Source organism: Diceros bicornis, chromosome 10 (assembly GCF_020826845.1).
Source record: "Diceros bicornis minor isolate mBicDic1 chromosome 10, mDicBic1.mat.cur, whole genome shotgun sequence".
NCBI classification, from domain to species: Eukaryota; Metazoa; Chordata; class Mammalia; order Perissodactyla; family Rhinocerotidae; genus Diceros; species Diceros bicornis.
Window position 1 is genome coordinate 84,954,908 of NC_080749.1, and position 17,811 is coordinate 84,972,718.

At 47.5% G+C, this 17,811-nt stretch overlaps 1 protein-coding gene across 2 annotated transcripts; it reads right to left on the reverse strand.

Annotated features, from left to right (window-relative positions):
* Positions 1-232: 232 nt before the first annotated feature.
* Positions 233-15,866, reverse strand: IDH1 (isocitrate dehydrogenase (NADP(+)) 1). Of its 2 annotated transcripts, none has more exons than XM_058549723.1 (10): positions 15,721-15,866; positions 15,249-15,311; positions 12,577-12,714; positions 9,643-9,934; positions 7,364-7,469; positions 5,970-6,147; positions 4,942-5,093; positions 3,283-3,423; positions 2,452-2,614; positions 233-1,170 (listed from the first exon to the last, which is right to left on the reverse strand). In XM_058549723.1, the coding sequence occupies exons 3-10, from the start codon at positions 12,696-12,698 to the stop codon at positions 1,080-1,082; spliced, it is 1,245 nt and encodes a 414-aa protein (XP_058405706.1). In that variant the 5' UTR covers positions 12,699-12,714; positions 15,249-15,311; positions 15,721-15,866; the 3' UTR covers positions 233-1,079. The 2 variants fall into 2 exon arrangements, with proteins under 2 accessions (XP_058405706.1, XP_058405707.1); XM_058549724.1 differs by having other exon boundaries at positions 15,786-15,863.
* Positions 15,867-17,811: the final 1,945 nt, after the last annotated feature.

The following is a 17,811-nucleotide window of genomic DNA, read 5'->3' on the forward strand; positions in this document are numbered from 1 at the left end:
TTCCTCTATTTTGTATGTGGGTCACCGCCACAGCATGGCTGACAAATAGTGTAGGTCTGCACCCAGGATCTGAACCCACGAACCCACCAAAGCAGGGTGCACGGAACTTTAACCACTCGGCCATAGGGCTGGCCCCAAGTGCAGAGACTTTTTTTAAAGTCAAATTCGCAAGGCTAAGACCTCACATGGTGCCAGCATCTGAAGCACACAGGATGAGTAATAACTCAGCAGACAGGGCATCAACACTTGATTTTAATTAAAACCGATAGTTTAGGTAGAGAACAGGACGAGAATAGTGTTTACAATCAACTTCTGAAAAATCACATTTCCATCAAGGAGAGAAAACAGGCCAGCAGAAGTCCAAAAAAGGTGCCACTCGTATTATTGCACTTGGATGAGACGTGCTGCTCAGGGTAGCATGATGCTCAGAGCACACGAGGCCAGGACGAGGTGACTGATGCGGGGGACAGACCCCCGGGGAGTATTTATTCTGGGTTCCAAACCCTCCAACGGCCTCAAAAGTATTTAGCATCTTGGAACCATTCCACAAGAGCTCTCTACAAAACGACCGCTGCATCTTCCACACGTCTGGGTCCACCCGCGCTCTGCGTTCCAAATCACGCACAAGTTCCAGTGGCAGCTTGACCTCACCACGGGGCCCCTGTTGCACCAGGACCCCCCAGCACCTGGGCACGGTGAGTGAGGAAGGGAGCGCTTCCTACCTTACACGTATTTTAGGGAACAACACTGGCTACGGTTTACCCTTTCAAGGACTCTTCATTTTGGTCATTTATATCGAACATGAGAAAAAGTGACAGTGAGTATGGATGATTACGCAAGTAATTCCTAGGCTACTAGTAGAAAATAAAATAAAATTTAAAAAAGTCCCCTGCCTTGTTCATGAAGATGGCACAACTGTATATAAGAAAAATGCTGTGAACTTATAGAAAAGATAAACTCTGGCTTCTAAACAAATTACAAAATTGATTTTGCCTTTACCTTTGAGTGTTACACAGAAAAATGTAAACCAGTGGACCTAGCTACCACAAACACTTATCCACTCAAGCTGAGGAATGACCTCAAAGTTTGGCCTGAGCTAGTTTTATCTTCAGGTTTTCTCCGAGTTTGTCCATGAAGTCAAACGTATTCAAGTAGTCAGAACGTTGCACGCTAACAGGGAAAAGAAAAGAAGGCAATTTAGTTTGTCTCTGATCTGCTGGCAGGAAGAGGAAAAGTCCTAGAAACACTACTTCCCAGCGTTCTATTTATTTCTAGAAGAAAACCGATTAACGTTAACAAGCTACGAATTTATGGCTGATGACTCTGCTCAAGGTTCAAGGGGTGGACCCAGGCTCCGGGCAGCCTGTGGAGGTGGCCCAGCCATACGCACATGCACAGCAGGCTCCGTGCCACGTGGCTTTGCGGGTGATACTCATGGAGCTGCAGTTCAGACCAATGCCCAAGAGCAGAAACCACCCCGCTTCTTATTCCCCTTAAAACAACAAAACCTCTTCGGGGCACAGCCAAGCTTCTACCCACATCCCCCAAACTGTGACCTGTCCTTAAAAAATGTTTTAATGCTCTTACATCAGTCAGTGTCTTACTTAACAAACAAAAGACGAGGACTGGCTAACAATCCTGCTGTCAGGTGCCTGTTCCAACCGGCCACAAAGGTGACACACTGGTAAGAACAGGTCCAACATGGTGTTCTTGCTGGAAATTTAAGATAAGAAAGGCATGGTGACTGAGTCTACCCCACGACCGGGTGCACGACCCCGACAGAGCTCTCGGGGCACAGAGTGAGACGGGGGACGGGCAGTGGATGGAGTTTTTCCTGAGGGGAGTCAGAGGAACCAGCACTGACTCTAAGGGAGGAGTCTCTGACTAGCAGCTAATCCAGCTGGGATTTGGCTACATTCTTAGAATAATCCTGGGCAATACACGGGCCCTCGAACGTCTGAGCTGGGTACAGCTACCCAAGGGTGGGCGATGATCAACTCACATCTAACACTTGTGCTGCCTCCGTAAAGTGAAGAAAATAAAGAGGTGGAATAAAGTAGCCTCAGGGACCCTATTTCCATCTATAACCTTCTTGTCACCAATGACTGTCAACAGATCAAAGGTCCGCACATTACAGCTTGCACGTGGACGCAGCCCAGGCTGAAGCTGGTTCTGCACAGACTGATGGGAGGGCGCCACGCTGTGAGCTCCCGTGTCATCTGATGCAGATGTGACTGCTCTCCCGCCACACTGGCACAGCTCAGTAGCTGCCTAGTTTTGGAAAGGCTGTATGTTCCAAAAGCCTGGAAGGTTTAGTACCTGACAATTTACAGTGTCTGCGGACTCCGGGCCAGATGGCGAAGAGCACATGTAGTTCCAAGAGCACTGATGTTCTGAGCCCAGGGGACCAGTGGTGATCTGACTGCAGAGCTCAGGGCCTCTCATACTCACTTGGGTAAACCTTTAATACAGGCAGCCAAATCCTTGGTCATGAAGCCAGCCTCGATGGTCTCAACGCAGACTTCTTCCAAAGCCTTTGCAAAGAAGCCAAGCTCCTTATTGTTATCAAGCTTGGCTCTGTGGGCTAACCCTCTGGTCCAGGCAAAAATGGAAGCTAAGAGAGAAAAAAAACCACACTTAATCATACCAGTTGGAGGGACTCCCAGAAACACGGCATCTTTGTTTTGTTTAGGTGAATGACCTCATTAGATGCTATCCATGTGGGCTACGAGCTTTAGGAGAGTTGCAAATGTTTTACCAAATAGAAACTTAAAAAAACCCTGCATTTTTGTAGAGGAAATATTTTGGGCTTTGTCAAAGCTTTAAGAAAGCCCGTTTTTGTGGTGTGGTAGGAGTATCTGAAGCTTCAGGCATCTACTAATTGGCAAAGGTCACACCCTCTTCTATCTCGTGTCTGTATTGGTCTCCTCTCCTCTTTCCAGGCCACAGTCTCTCTTTGAAGTGCTGTCTTTGACACCTGGCTAGAAGCATCTATCCACGTGGCTGTTAGCATCTTAGCCACATGCGACATTTCACGGCACCAGAGGAAAAGGAGCATGCTTGTTGACATTCTTCCCTGTAATGTATATTCTCCCACAAAACGGAAAAGCATACATTGGGTATATTTCAAGAAGATATTAAAACAGCTCTTATTAGTAGAGCCAATCAGCTGTCTGGTGATGATTTTACATCCAAAGTGTTGGGCAGCCAGGGGAGCATGTTTGGGTCCTTCAGAGATCTCCACTCTAGTCCGAAACCAATGTCGCATAAACGTCGTCTTACCGATGGGATTGGTGGACGTCTCCTGTCCCTTCTGGTACATGCGGTAGTGACGCGTTACGGTGCCATGGGCAGCCTCTGCCTCTACTGTCTTGCCATCTGGACAAATCAGCACGCTGGTCATCATGCCCAGAGAGCCATAACCTGTAAGGGCAGAGCATGAAGTACTCGGTTCAACTGCACAGACAGCACCAGGTCTCTCAGAGATGAGAGCCAGCAACCTCATCGAGACAGGTTTTGGTTAACAAAATAAACAGGAGCCCATGGGGTCATCAATAATTCTCCTGCCTTTCAGATCTGCCTGTCCAGGACCACACCCACAGCAAGTCTGTCTCTGTTAACATCAGGAGACACTAGTTGGTACCACTGTCAAAACTGAGGGCATAATGAATGCTGGGTGTGAGCACAGAGTTATTCACGCCTCTAGAAAAGAATGGATGTAAGGACAGGTCTGCCTCCCTCAATCTGTTTAGTTCCTCGAGCTCGCCTCCATCTACAGGCTCTGCCGAGACATGCAGCCTGGTCCCAGGTATCTTACCTGCACACTATTGGATGCTGTACTTCAGAACTCCTATTTCAAAGCCCTTTGAACCCCCATAACTTGACATTTACATTGGAAATAGCCCTCCAGTACTCTATTCTTGTTGCCACGAGGACGTTTAGAAACACTGAAATGATTTGGGTGCCCTTCCAAGAACTCTGATTGCAAGGAACCATTTCTCTGACCCACGGTGGAGTCATCACAAGACAACGCCCCTCCCCCACCGCACTCGGCACCAGCGACCAAGGATTTAGAGACGTGGACGAGGGTGAAGAGAGCTGTGTAACTCTCTTATCTGATACAAATGTCATCTTTAACCAGTTGGTCTACTGATTTTCCAACTGACAGGAGATGCTTAACTGTCCATAAGAGAAAGAAAAAGTTGTATTTGCTGAGAGAAGCAACACAATTAAAGTTAACGCACATTCGCCAAGGGAGACTCCAGTTCACAGAGCTGTCGGGGGTACAGACGGGAGGGCAACTAGGTGCTGAGGGGACAGTGACAGGAGCCTATCTGTGCACTGGCCCAGCCTCCCACAGGGAAGCCCTGGTCCCTGCAGTTTATGTGAGCAGGCTTGGGCTCCTCTGCTCAATCCTGTGTGTTTAAAGCCAGCAGTAAACACATGTGCTGTACACAGTCCCAGAAGAGCGACAGGGCCGGCAGAAAGGCAACATTAGCACCTGCTGCCAGACGAGCAGGCTGTGGAGGAGCCCCTTGGAGATCAGATGGCCCAGCCCCTTGACTCGCCCCTCCTGCCAATCGAGTGCCCTGGCCTTTCACATTCTCACTAGAGGGAAGACAGGGCAGGGAAGCGAGGGACTTTCAGGTCAGGCCGGTGGGCTGTCTGTTGGAGGCACTGCAACTCCAGGTGGAGAAAAAGGCTGAGAGAGAAACTGTGTCGACATCTAAGGCTGGAGTCCAGAGTCTCCACCACTGAGTTACTTCCTTTGTGACTTGAGAGAAGTTGCTTCCCTTGTCTAAGCTCAATTTCCTCATCTGTCAGCTGGATGCTGTGCAGTGCTAACACTTCGTGATTTTACACACAGAGGACGACACCACCCCCTTCCCATGCGGGAGGACTGGGGCCACGCTCCCCTCCCTGGGTCCTCCAGCTCCTCACCTTGGGCCACGGAGTCCGACTGCACGTCGCCGTCGTAGTTTTTACAGGCCCAGATGAAGCCGCCCTCTGACTTCAAAGCTTGGGCCACCATGTCATCAATGAGCCTATGCTCGTACCAGATCTTCTGGGCTTCAAACTGGGATCTGTACTGCCTAGAAATGAGAGAAAAAGAGAACAATAAAAGAGAACCCGGTTTTGTGGGACCCCATCCGCTCTGCAGGGGTGGGGTGGGCTGGGAGCAGCAGTTTTCAGCAGAAGCAGCATAGACTTGGGAACCTGACAGCACTGGCTCAAACCCCGCCCAACCATTTTCCAGCTGTGAAACCCCAATCTCCCCACCTGTGAGACGTGGGAATTAACTGAGACGGCAGAGAGTCCCAAGCACCCTTTACTTTCCACGTTCAGTTTTCTGTGCGCTGCTGACCACACCCTGCAGATTCAGCCCCTTTCAGAATGCAGTAAGCGGGAAAAGCCTACTTCACTGCTTGACGCCTCCCGGAGACAGGGCAGGCCCAGGACTGGCGCAGCGGGTAGTGGGAGGAAGAACTAAAACGCCCACGAAAGACATCTGAACACTCGCCCCTAAAAGGGAGTTATACATCTTAAAATTTAACACAAGCTCACGCGTTGTGGAGCCCGAAAAGCTGTTATAAATGTAGACTTAAGTTCAAACGACCCCAGGAAAGCAGTTTTAAATACAGCTCAATCGGCTTCAGAAAGAATGGAAATGGGCCCAACTCAGAAACTCATATACTTAAAAAATGAGAACTTTCTGTCACTAACGGAGTACCTTTATTCAAACATTAAACAATTCTGGCTCTGGAAAAAGTAAACATGGGACCGTTATTTGAGAACACATTTACCTTCTAAAGCAACTCAGGACTGGTTTTGTTTCCTCCTCTTAAATCTCAGTTTTGCCCTTTTCACTCAATTTGTTCCCAAATCAAAGGGATAAGGATGCAAATTCTATACTATAAATGCCAGCTTACTTGAGAAAAAAGAAGATGGAAAAAAAGAAGTGTAGTTACTTGTCATATATCTCCTGAAAGATGTCTTTGAAACGTCCATCATATTTCTTCAGAATAGTGTTTTTGGTGCTCAGATACAAAGGCCAACTCTTAGACAGAGCCATCTGGAAAGAACTGTGTGCAAAATCTTCGATTGACTTGTCTTGGTTGTACATCCCCAATGCCACACCACCACCCTCTGTGGGACACGAGGAAAGAAGAGGAGGCGAGGCGGTGAATGGTTACTTTGTAGCTGTCCAAATCCACCACCAACACCCAATCCCCAGATCCCAGGCTGAGCCCAGGCTCCAGCTTGAATGTCCCAGGAGTCCCTGGGGCACGTAAATGGAGGAAGGTCAGGTCTAGATGGGACATTCTAATTTGTTTTGAAAGAGCAACAGAAATGAGAAAAACATGGTCTTCAGGATCCTGAGGATACTGAAATACCAAAAACTTCTGATATAAACTAGAAATATATTCAAGAAACGGTAGATGATTTTTAAACTGTCTTTTCATACTTTTTAAATTTCAAACATGTATTTTAAACTCTACATGTGCACTCAGTCCTCAGCTGTGGAAAAGAATTTGCACTTCAAATGTTGAACGAAAACCCTTGTAATTCCCTGGAAGGTACTGAACGCTCACACTGTCACTGGTGGAAGTCAGTATGCCACGTGTAATCATAACTCTTATCAGCTGGACTCTTATTACTGAAGACAGCATTCCAGACTGACTGGCCTCAGAATGGGAAAGGGGCTGAAACCAGCGGCACCCGGGTCCTTTTATTTAGAGGAGGCAAGGAAAACAAAATCTGGGTGTTTTGAGTTTTGGTTTGTGTGAGTACTTGTGACTACTTTAACAGGGAGAAAGAGGGTCCTTGGTTCTTTCAACAACTTTTGGGTGCAATTTGCCATAATGGACCTTCGAAGCAATAGGATGGTGGGAAAGAAAAGGCAAAAACAAACATTTCACTTTCACAGAACAAATACTCAGAAGGGCAAGAAGAAAATTTCAGAAAATATATGACACAACCATTTTCAGATACAAACCCTAGCAGAGCAAAGGGCAGGATTACCTGACAGGTGATTTGGGGCTATTAATGTTTAATTTATAGATTCGTAACCAACCGATTCCTGCCAACCTTCCCCCCGCGTTTTAAGAGAATTGCATAATTATCTACTTGTCTTTGCCTATATGCACTTCCAATCAAGTGGCTGACCCGTTTTGTCCTTTATCCATGCCACGGAAGGCATGGAAGCCAGTTTTTTATGTTAGACTTTGAGTCCCCTGGAAATGTTGTGGATTCAGGCTGTACTTCTAGGCAGCCACACAACTAACTTTAAAAAACCAGTAATAATGCTGTTTAAATGATCTGTAAACATAAAAGATGTAGCTCGCGATGGACTTACACACACCTTCAAAGTTATGCACCAGGTAGGTCCTCTTCTGGGATCCATCACTTGACGTGTAGGTTATCTCCACTTTTCCAGGCCCAGGAACAACAAAATCTGTTGCTCTGTACTGTGTAGGGGGGAAAAGGTATAAAGAAAAAACCGTCCTAACAAGATTTACAAAGAAGGGAAAAAAATAGACTATAGAGCTGGAAGACACCCAGACAAATAGGTCCGTAGGGCTCAACCTTCCTTTGTTGTAGAGATGGGCATGAGAGGTCCAGCGTCCCCAAGCTGGTGAGTGGTGGTGCACATTATAAATCAGTATTTACCGGGTGCCTCCCCTATAGGGAGTTTTCGGACCACTGACATGGAGAGGAGAACAACAAAGTCTCTTCCCTTAGGGAGCTTACAACACACAAAAGTGAGAAGAACGCAAGAGCTTTCAGATGTTAAAGGGATGCAGATAAAACACACAGCAGGACGACAGAGGAAGAGAAATGGTGGTGACCTGGAGGCTGGGTGTCTTCCTGTGGGTGATGACAGACTTGCTGTAGCACTGGAGATGGTGATGGGGGAGCTAATGCCTTGTCCTCACTCTGTGACAGACGCTGTATCATCTCATCATCTCATTTGATTCTTACATCAACCTTACAAGGAAGGGACTGTGATGTAGTGCAAATAACACATCTAGGGGCAAAGACTTGGGGTCTGGTCCTTAGACCTTCAGGGCTCAGTCTCTTCCTGATGATCGTCACTCTAATGCCAGGCCCAGGACTTGTCCACATGAAGCAATCATTCTGGAATAGGCTGGGCAGGTTGATGACCCCGAGGAAATGGCCGTCCGAGGACAGCCACCTCTCTCATGGGTGTGAGCTCCTCCACGGGGAGGATATGCCCAGCCTGCCCTGGACCTCCGTCAGCAACTGAGGAGATTTCAGCGGCAGGTGCCAGAGATGCAGCCATAGCCACCTGCTCACGTCCATGTACAGTAACATTAACGACAGCAGGGAAGACCTGTCAGACAATGACAAATGTCTATTCTGTTGAATACCTAGTCTATGCAGAGGACTGCTGACATAGAAAGCTCTTCACTATGCACGGTAATTTATTCCCACTTCTCAAAAGCAGGACACCAAGGCACTCAAACTCCAAAAGTGCTTTGTCTAGGCTGATGCACATTTAAGGATCAGGGAATCAACCTGAGGGTTGGAATTTTCAACCTGGGCTTTAATAAACGGAATGACCATTCTTCAAGTGACTGATGCCGAAACAACAAAAAAGGAACAAGGACAAAAAAGACATCACTGAACTCGTAAGAACTTAGAGCAGTGTTCCCAGGATTAGTGGGATTGCAGCACCCTGGGCCTTTCCTGGCCTCTAGGGGGCAGCTGGGAAGGGACCGCCCAGGATGCAGGACAGTTTGAGTGGCAGGGCGGAACAAAGTAAACTAGCCCTCAAGGACCGACGGGTGACCCTGTCCCCAGGAACAGAGTGCTCTGCCCTGGCCACAGTGTTTTTAAGGATGGCCTCATCCAAGCCTCTGGAGTCCAGCATTAGGGACTCTTGTTTAAGGCTCTTTTAAGACATAAGCTGCTTTCTATGAAAGTCAGAATTTTGATTTTGTTTAGTTGGCAATTTTCTGTTTAATTTGGCAATGAGCCTACTTGCACAGAGGTATAGAAACTATACTTTGTTTTCCAAGTAGGAAAGGAATGTTTTAAAGAGACTGCTTTCAACTAGTGAATTGGTTTTTCCTTTTATGCATGAAGTGATCATACTTAATATGATCTCTGGTAGTTCTCAGCCCAGTCTGCAGGTTAGCGTCACCTGGGAGCTTTAAAACGCCTGAACCCCGTGGAATTCAGATTCAGCTGGTCTAGCGTGGGACTCAGGCATCGGAATTAAAACAAAGACACAATTTTTTTAAAAAAGCAAAACAAAACAAAACAAACACCAGAAACCCATACAGGGAACCTACTGTACAGCTAGGGTTAGAACCACTGATTTGGCTAAACCATAGGAAATTATCTGCACAAAAACATCAATATCATATGGTTTAACCTAATAAAAAGATAAAGGAAGGAAAAATATGTCTGAAAAAAATCATTTGTGTGGAGATGGGTGCCTCTCTGCAAGTTTATCTGTTTACTTCTATCTAAATGTATGTAAACATACAGATATAAGCTTTTCTCAATTTTGTACCTCGCTTAATGGGAGTAGACACCAAAGATAAAACACATGTAAGTCAGAACTGCAGGCAGCCAAAGGCAGAAAAATCAAAGCATGCCAACACGACTTACTTGGTCTCCATACGCGTGACGACCTATGATAATGGGTTTCACCCACCCGCTCACAAGCCGGGGGATATTTTTGCAGATAATGGCCTCCCTGAAGACAGTGCCGCCCAGGATATTTCGGATGGTGCCGTTTGGCGATTTCCACATTTGCTTCAGCTTGAACTCCTCAACCCTCTTCTCATCAGGGGTGATGGTAGCACACTTGACACCCACGTTGTACTTCTTTATGGCTTCCGCAGCATCCTTGGTGACCTGGTCGTTGGTCGCATCCCGATTCTCTATGCCTAGATCATAGCTGGGAGGGAAAATCATGAGCATCATGTCCGGACAGACCGATGGGGACTGAGGGTGCTGCCCTTCTCCCAGCACACACCATTCCACGCACGCGGTGCCGCAGAGCCTGCCCTGCAATTGCACCTGAATCTGCCGAGTTTTAGCCTTAGTTCACCCACACAGAAGACAGCTGCCAGTTACAAAGCACTGAGAAAGGCTGGCCTGCTGGGCCTCACCACACCCCGTGGGAAGCCGTCTAGAAAGAAACATGTGCTGGCCCCTTCGCCTGCTCTCCACCATATAGAGGCAGTAACAACACATGGGTAACCCTCTGCAGACTTCCTTCCATGTAGTTACCATAAACATGTAACCCTAGGCACCATCTTAGTAAATACTGTGCTCTAAAAAGAAGGGGTCAGAGGGTTTAAAGGACTTTTTGTATTATGACATTAAAGTGGTGGGATGTGATAGTCAGTGCCAAAAATGCTAACGACTCCTTCGTTAACGCCAGTTAGTCATATGATGAACCTTTCCCTAATTCTTGGGCAAGTCTCTTTGTTCTGGAAACAAGTCTGCAGTTTATTGAATGAGCAATGAAATCCAGTAACGGTTTTATACACCAAGAGTGATAGCTCACTGCACGCCAACACCTAGACTGCAGGTTGCCCAGAGCTGGAGAGAATGTAGGTCGTCCACGGAGCACAAACAATGACGGTAAAGCTTTATCTAAAGCATAGAATACTTTGTCAAAAACAGGAAAAACAAAACAGTAATGTAACGATTTGCTCTCCAAGGCTTTAAACAAGTTTTTCACCTTCCAAAACATGCTGACTCATTAAGCCTCTAGATTTACCTTTTTGCTCTTGTATTTTCTTTTCCTTAGATATCCCAACTCAGATGCAAATGCAAGGATAGCAATCTTGACGTATTTCCAAACAAAAACAATTCAAAACTGCTTTGACCTTAAATAATTCCCGTAAATCTACACGAGCCCCTGACCCCCTTATCTTCTGGCACAGGAAACACGGCATATCTACAAATGTCTACTCCTAACTCAAACACGGGGTGTGGGTGGCAGTTCTCACATTTGTGGGAAACATTTTTCGTCAGAAGAAACTACCAGCAAATTAGTGGATTTTTTGCTTCTCTTCTTAACATTTCTAACAGAAAAAAATGAATAAGTGGGCTGGACCACTGTCTAGCCTCCAGAAACCAAAACAAAGAGAACCCCTCAAAAAGAACCAGTCATGTAATAACAACAGCAATTTTGGAACAACTTAAAACTTGTTTCAGCCTCCAAAAATTCTTTAGTCTGGGGGCCAGCCCCATGGCCGAATGGTTAAAGTTCCATGCGCTCCACCTCGGTGGCCCGGGTTCAGGGGTTTGGATCTGGGCACGGACCTACTTCACTCATCAGCCATGCTGTGGAGGCATACCACATACAAAATAGAGGATTGGCACAGATGTTAGCTCAGGGCGAGTCTTCCTCAAGCAAAAAGAAAAAAAAAAATTCTTTAGTCTGTAGCCAGGGACTCTTTTCCTTCTAGGCATAATGACTGTCCTTTAACACTCCTGATGCCTCTAGGCTAAAGAGGCTCAAAGCTTCTTTGTAGCTACTGTACCAGCAAGAACTCTGCAAACTCACCTACTGCCCAGTAAAGCTCTGAACAGGTGAGTGCTTGTGAAATGCTTCTTTAACCCCTTGGATGACGTTTCTTATGCTTCATCCTACGTTTGGTTGACCTCTGCAATATTTGCTCCTTCTGATGGTTGCAATATAGGCATTATCAATAGCTAAGGCTTAGAATAATTAAAAACAGTGCCTAATGACACCATGTGAATTAAATGTCTACACCCAAGCAAACAACAGGTCCTCAGGACATAGTCTGATGAATAATTCTGGGTCAAGGCAAACACACTTACAGTTGCCAACAGTTTGGCTGGAATGTGTTGTTCACCATCTTACCAAGCCGGCTTTCTGCCACTTCACCCTTGTAAAAATTCTCTCTCTACCTAGTTCAAATGCACAAAGAGCACAAGCGAGTTTATGAAAATCACAGGGAAAAAATGAGAGACTTCTGTAGAGACTTTCATGTCTGTCTCCAAACACTTAAACACAGGGCAAACAAAGGCTCAACTCTTTGGGACAAGATGGTTTAAAGGAACTTCTAAAAGGTGGCATTGGATTAAATAACTTCAAGTGTTCTCTCTGTGCTAACAATTCAGGAAGCGGGCAGAGGGCAGGAAGGAAAAGGGAAAAGTCCACTGACTAGTGAAGCAGACCACAGAAAACAGAGCTCAGAGGACAAAACTGTGTTGGTGGAGGAAGGACCTCTGCTACTTTCCCTCCCACAAATAGCACCTCGCGCTTCTCTCGCCGCTGACTTATCACCCATAAAACCCTCACCGGAAGTACAGGCTTGGAAAGACCCGAGGAGCACTTTGTTCGCATCAAAGTTCTTCTCTTATGAAGAATGAAAAGTCCAGCTTTTCTAGCAATATGTTAGAATTAAAATAGAAGATTCATTTACATACATTTAGGCATCCCTCCCCAAAAGCTTTATTCGCAAGATACAACTCTATCTATGTAAAAAGCTAGTCATACCCTGAAATCACTTAGATTACGCTTTTTGAGTTTGCCACTTGGAAGAGTAATTCATTTACCTGTGCAGGTCCAAATCCACATACGGAAAAATGAGTTTTTCTTTAATCAACTCCCAAATGATTCGTGTCATTTCATCTCCTTGCATCTCTACTACAGAACCGCCATGGATTTTTTGAGACATTTTGACTTCAACAAAGCTTTAAAAAAAAAAAGATAAGACATATGTCTTGTCATTTATTTCATTATAGTGTAAAAACAAAATACAAGCAATTTGGCTGCTAATACTAACTAAAAAGGCTAATACTAACCATTACATTTACTGTTAGGACTGGGCACGTTCTCTGTATAGAGCATGTGTTACAAGCTTCACATGTGGTTTCTGAATCAGCCCTCACAACAACCCCATAAGATGGAAATTATTTTTCCATTTTACTTGGATAAGAAAAAAATTGCTTTCCCAAGGCCACCTGGCGAGAGTGTGAGGGAGCCTGACCCTGTAACATGCCCTTAATGATGAATCATTATTCTTGACTGCTGGTTTGTCTTATGAGATTATTTCCACAATATCATGTTTATTTGAAAACTTCTAGCCAATTCCTCATTTTCCTCTTCTAAGAGGGTGTTTTGGTTAAAATAACTACCCTTGAGAAGATTCGACAAGTTCTTGTGACCCATGTTTAGGGAAACTTTAAGTTTAAAAGTGAAAGACGGGGGCCGGCCCGGTGGCGCAAGCGGTTAAGCGTGCGCGCTCTGCTGCGGTGGCCCAGGGTTTGCTGGTTTGGATCCCGGGCGCGCACCGACGCACGGCTTGGCAAGCCATGCTGTGGCAGCGTCCCATATAAAGTGGAGGAAGATGGGCATGGATGTTAGCCCAGGGCCAGTCTTCCTCAGCAAAAAAAAAAAAAGAGGAGGACTAGCAGATTTTAGCACAGGGCTGATCTTCCTCACAAAAAAAATAAAATAAAAGTGAAAGATGACGAATTCCTGGAGGACCTATGTTTTCCTAGAGACAACAGAGGATCCTGGGGATGTCACACTAAATACAAAACTGATTTCTCAGTTAGAGAAGTCTGTCTATACAAGAACACAAGCATGTCCCTGTCCTGTTCCTCAGTGTCCCAACTCCTGGACGGTTCTTCCGGCTGCTCATGGGCAAACATAAGCTGCCAATGAGTGGGATGGGGAAACAGAATTGTTTCAGGAAAAGACATCTTCCTGGGGGCTTGGGGTAGCAAATACAAATTGATCTGATTCCTAGAAAGGGCAAGGTGCACCCTTCGGAAGAAGCAAAACTCTGAGGCTTGAAGGAAGACCATGTCCCACTCGTGTCTCCCGAGAGACAGAGGAGGTCCCTAAGATTGCTGAAGGTAGCTGTTCCCTTACAAGTGCTCTAATGTAAACTTTTTTTTTCCAGCAACATAACTGCAAATTGCCTTTATTCCCTTAAGTTAGAGCTGAGGACTGGAAAAGTCAGAAGAACTGACTTAAAGATTATTAGGTAAGAGGCCTGTAAACAGTATCTCTTGAAAAGCTGAGCTAAAGTAATTTGGCCTTTAAATAAAAAAAGGCATGCCTGTAAGCCTCAGTTCCTTGTGACAAGCCAGGATCTACTCCTAACCCCAGACCCATCTTCACTTCCCAAATTGCAATTCTAGAATCCTGCTTATTGGTGTTTAGGAGGCACGCTAGACCATGATTGGGGAACCATCTGGAACTCAATGTGAATAAAAGAAGTGAGCAAACTGGTGTGGATGAGTCAATTACTACCCGTCTGTAATTTCGAGTGTAATTTACAGTACAGCTTAAAGTATGTGATTCAGTCATGCTGACCCCACTGCCACATCTATCTTTGTAGTTAAAACAAAACAAAACAAAACAAGAGGCAGCAAACTTATCTTGGTCTTGATAGCACATTTCCCAGGCCATATTCCTACACAGTATTATGCAAGAGTCATGACTTGGCTATTTTTCCTTGATGGCGACTACAGTTAATAGGTCATGCACCACACTTGAAATTTCAATGCTGAGTGACACGACTTTTTAGTTAATTAGTTTCTTCTCAGTTGAAGCAATCATTTTCTGTAGTAATCTTTCTATATCTCATAATGCATAACTGAAAAATTTCAGATTTTCCTCACATTACTTATCCATTAAAATTCTAAGAAAGTAAAGTTTTATTGTAAACCCTGGCTTACTGCGATGCAGGATATTTTATTTCTTCTAGATTTGAATTCCATGGGGTGGGCTCTAAGCCCCACTGGAGTCTCTTCTCTGCCCTCTACCTCAGATTTTCTGTCTACCCAAACCCTGACTTCGGAAGGAAGGACTTTTCCAACAGGCCGGTTCATTTGGTGCGAAAGCAGCTGCATTTCAATTTCCTGACACACCTGTGCAGTTCCAGAAACTAAACCTGGACTCATAGAGCAGTTTAAGAAAAAAGAGATGCTCACCCTGTTTAATTTGATTTTCGTGAACCCCATATTTTAGCCACATTTTTTTTCAGCTGAGTTCATAAACTACAATCATTTCTGGGCAAAAATTAGTCTCTTGCGGAGAAGACGCTGGACTGACAAACAAGGAAGCGCCTGCACCTGACTGTTGGGAACACCCCCGCCCGGCTCCCTCGTGGCGCCTCCGCCTCCCTCCAGACCCCCGGGACCTCCAGAACCTCCAGGACCCCCGGGACGCCTGGGATGGAAGACAGCGCGGGAGGGGGGCCGCGCTCACTCACCTCCACAGCTCGCAATCGCCCGACCCCTCACTCCCGCGGCCTCGGCCGAGCGCGGTTTCTCTCCTAAAACGGCGGAGCAGAGCAGAGACCTGACGTGAGCACGCTGTGTCCGTGGGACGCCCAGTCTGTCCGGTTCCAGGGACGGCGCTGGGCGCGCCCAATGGACAGAGGGCGGGGTCGGGTCCTCAGGCGCCTTTCGGGGGGCAGAGGTCCTCCGGAGGGGGGAGATCTTCCGGGCGGGGAGGTCCTCGGGGGACGGCGGGTCCCGGCCGCACAGCTCCCCGCGGCCGTCGTGCACCGACCCGCGACCCGGCTGGCCCGGTCCCCGCCCCGCCCCAGCAGCGGCCCGGCACTCTCCGCCCGCGCAGCCCGGCTTCTCGCCGCGGCGGCGGCCTCCCCGCGACCGGCGAGCCCCGCCGCGGCCTGCGCACCCGCCCCGCCTCCTCCGCCCGGCCCCCCTCAGCCCACGGACCTGCGGGAGCCACGCGGCGAGGACCCGCCCCGGCCGCCCACGCACTCCAGCCCGCAGGCGCGCACCACAATCCCAGTGGGGCACAGGCCGTCCCGGCTCCACACGCCGCCTGCCCAGGAACCCGCACCTGCCGGCGGGCAGCGCTTCTCCTCCGCCCGGCTTTTGTCCGCCGGCGATCGCCCCCTCGGCCCGCCTTCCGGCCCCGCCCCCGCCACGCCGCCAATCCCGCGCGCCGGCCTCCCCCTCAGCCCACCTCCCGGCCCGGCCCCCGCCACGCCCACCTCCGGCCCCGCCCCCGCCACGCCGCCAATCCCGCGAGCCGGCCTCTCCAAGGTGGGCGGGGCCAGAGGTCAGGGACGGGTCCCCGACCGCTGGGGCGAAACTGTGGGTTAGTCTTCCCTGCGCTCGCGACGGGGAAGGGGCTGCAGCGCCCCCTAGACTCGGGCCCGCTCCCCGGGCTCCGGGGGTGGGCCGAGACCAACGCCGGTGGGTGCGCCGGGCTTTGCAGCGACCTAGGGCCTGGCCGTCAGCAAGAGGGTTTCCAGGTCCATCCCCTTGTCCGCGCCCTGGACGAGCCGGAGCCCGGTCGCGCCTGGGGCAGAAGGAAGGGCGCTGCCGCCACCGTGGGGCGCGGTGGGGTGTCTGGGGGCAGCTAGGTCGCAACGGGGTGTCAACTTAAAAGGCAAATTCACCTGTTAATTTACCCTTGAAACGAGTTTACTTGGGAATAGCCAAAAGAATTGCAATTTGGGATATGCATGCTGTGGTGAACCACAGGCAAATCCAACCAACAAGGAAGGGGAGCTGCTTTTATAGGGAAGAAGGGGGAGAAGGAGGGGCTGTTCTAAAGGAAAGTCCATTGGGGGAAAGTGACAGTTCAGGGTGGCATGGCTTCTCATTGGCTGAGCTGCAGCGTTTCTCATTGGCTGCGCTATGGTGTTTCTCATTGGCTGAGCTTCAGAGTTTCTGATTGGCTGAGCCATGGCATTTCTTATTGGCTGAGCTGCAGCGTTTCTGATTGGTTGGGCTGTTGCCCAGGTGAGGAGAGAACTCTTCCTTCAGGAGTAAAGTAGTTGTGCTTCCTGTCCCAGGTGCAAGCGATGATAGGGCTTGAGAGTTCCCCCTACAGGCCTGCCTGACTCCAATTTAGTGAAGGTTTATTTTATTAATTTCCAGGAGGTTGTCATCTACACAAGCAGGCATGCCACAGTAAACAATTCCTGCCACCACGCAGGTGGTGACCAGGTCTTTAGAGCGTCTGTACCTGTAATTCCGACTATTACTACATACCGTAAATAAACCCAGTTGTCATTTGCATTAGGTAAGGATAATGAGGGGATTATTATCTGGATTCCAGTGAAGCTGGACTAAAGATGTGAAGCCTTAGAAAACAGTGGCTTTAAAAGAAATTCTGTCTCCTGTGGGGAATTATTTTTTGTGTATTCCTGACTCTTGAAAATATGGCGGGGGCGAGGAGGGAGGGGTATTTTAGATTGTGATTTGTAGAATGATAGCGTGCTTGTATATTGCTGCCCAGGATTCAACGCCCCCAAATTTATTTTTAAAATGATCTCTAGCATTGGGTTATTACAATTACCCTTGGAAGATAAACTGATATGAAGGGCACGACGCAAAGTGCGTTTTGGACACCAGAGGGCACTGGTATTCTTCCCAAGGGAAAAGACAGCAGGGAAGAATACACAGCGTCGAGCTTGCTGATTTTTGAGGCGGATTAAAGGAAAGTAGCAGTCATCTCTACTTATTCCTGTAGAAGTGATTATAGAGTTGTATGAACTTGTATTTTCATGTCGAATATGAGACTCAAAGTCACCTGAGGTTGTAAATTGACTCCATATGATATGGTTTATTACCCCTTGCCCACTACTCAAATTATTCACATTCATTCTTGTTCCAGAAAGCATTTAGGGCAGCCTTCGAGATACTTACAATATAGCACCATAAAAGACATTGAATATAGGTGAGGAAAATGAAGAAAAGAGAGGTTAAATATAGGAAATTATACAGAACCAAGGTGAGTTTAATCACAAAACGTATTCCGTCAAATCCTAAACGCTGCTAGAAATGGGCTAC

What these genes read in the sequence shown, in the direction of transcription:
- IDH1 (XM_058549723.1), bottom strand. Translation starts at nt 12,698, where the DNA reads ATGTCTCAAAAAATCCATGGCGGTTCTGTAGTAGAGATGCAAGGAGAT. An exon ending in GTGGATTTGGACCTGCACAG is followed by an intron (nt 9,935 to 12,576) that starts GTAAATGAATTA and finishes TTTCCCTCCCAG; the next exon opens with CTATGATCTAGGCATAGAGA. An exon ending in GTCGGACTCCGTGGCCCAAG is followed by an intron (nt 3,424 to 4,941) that starts GTGAGGAGCTGG and finishes CTGCCCTTACAG; the next exon opens with GTTATGGCTCTCTGGGCATG.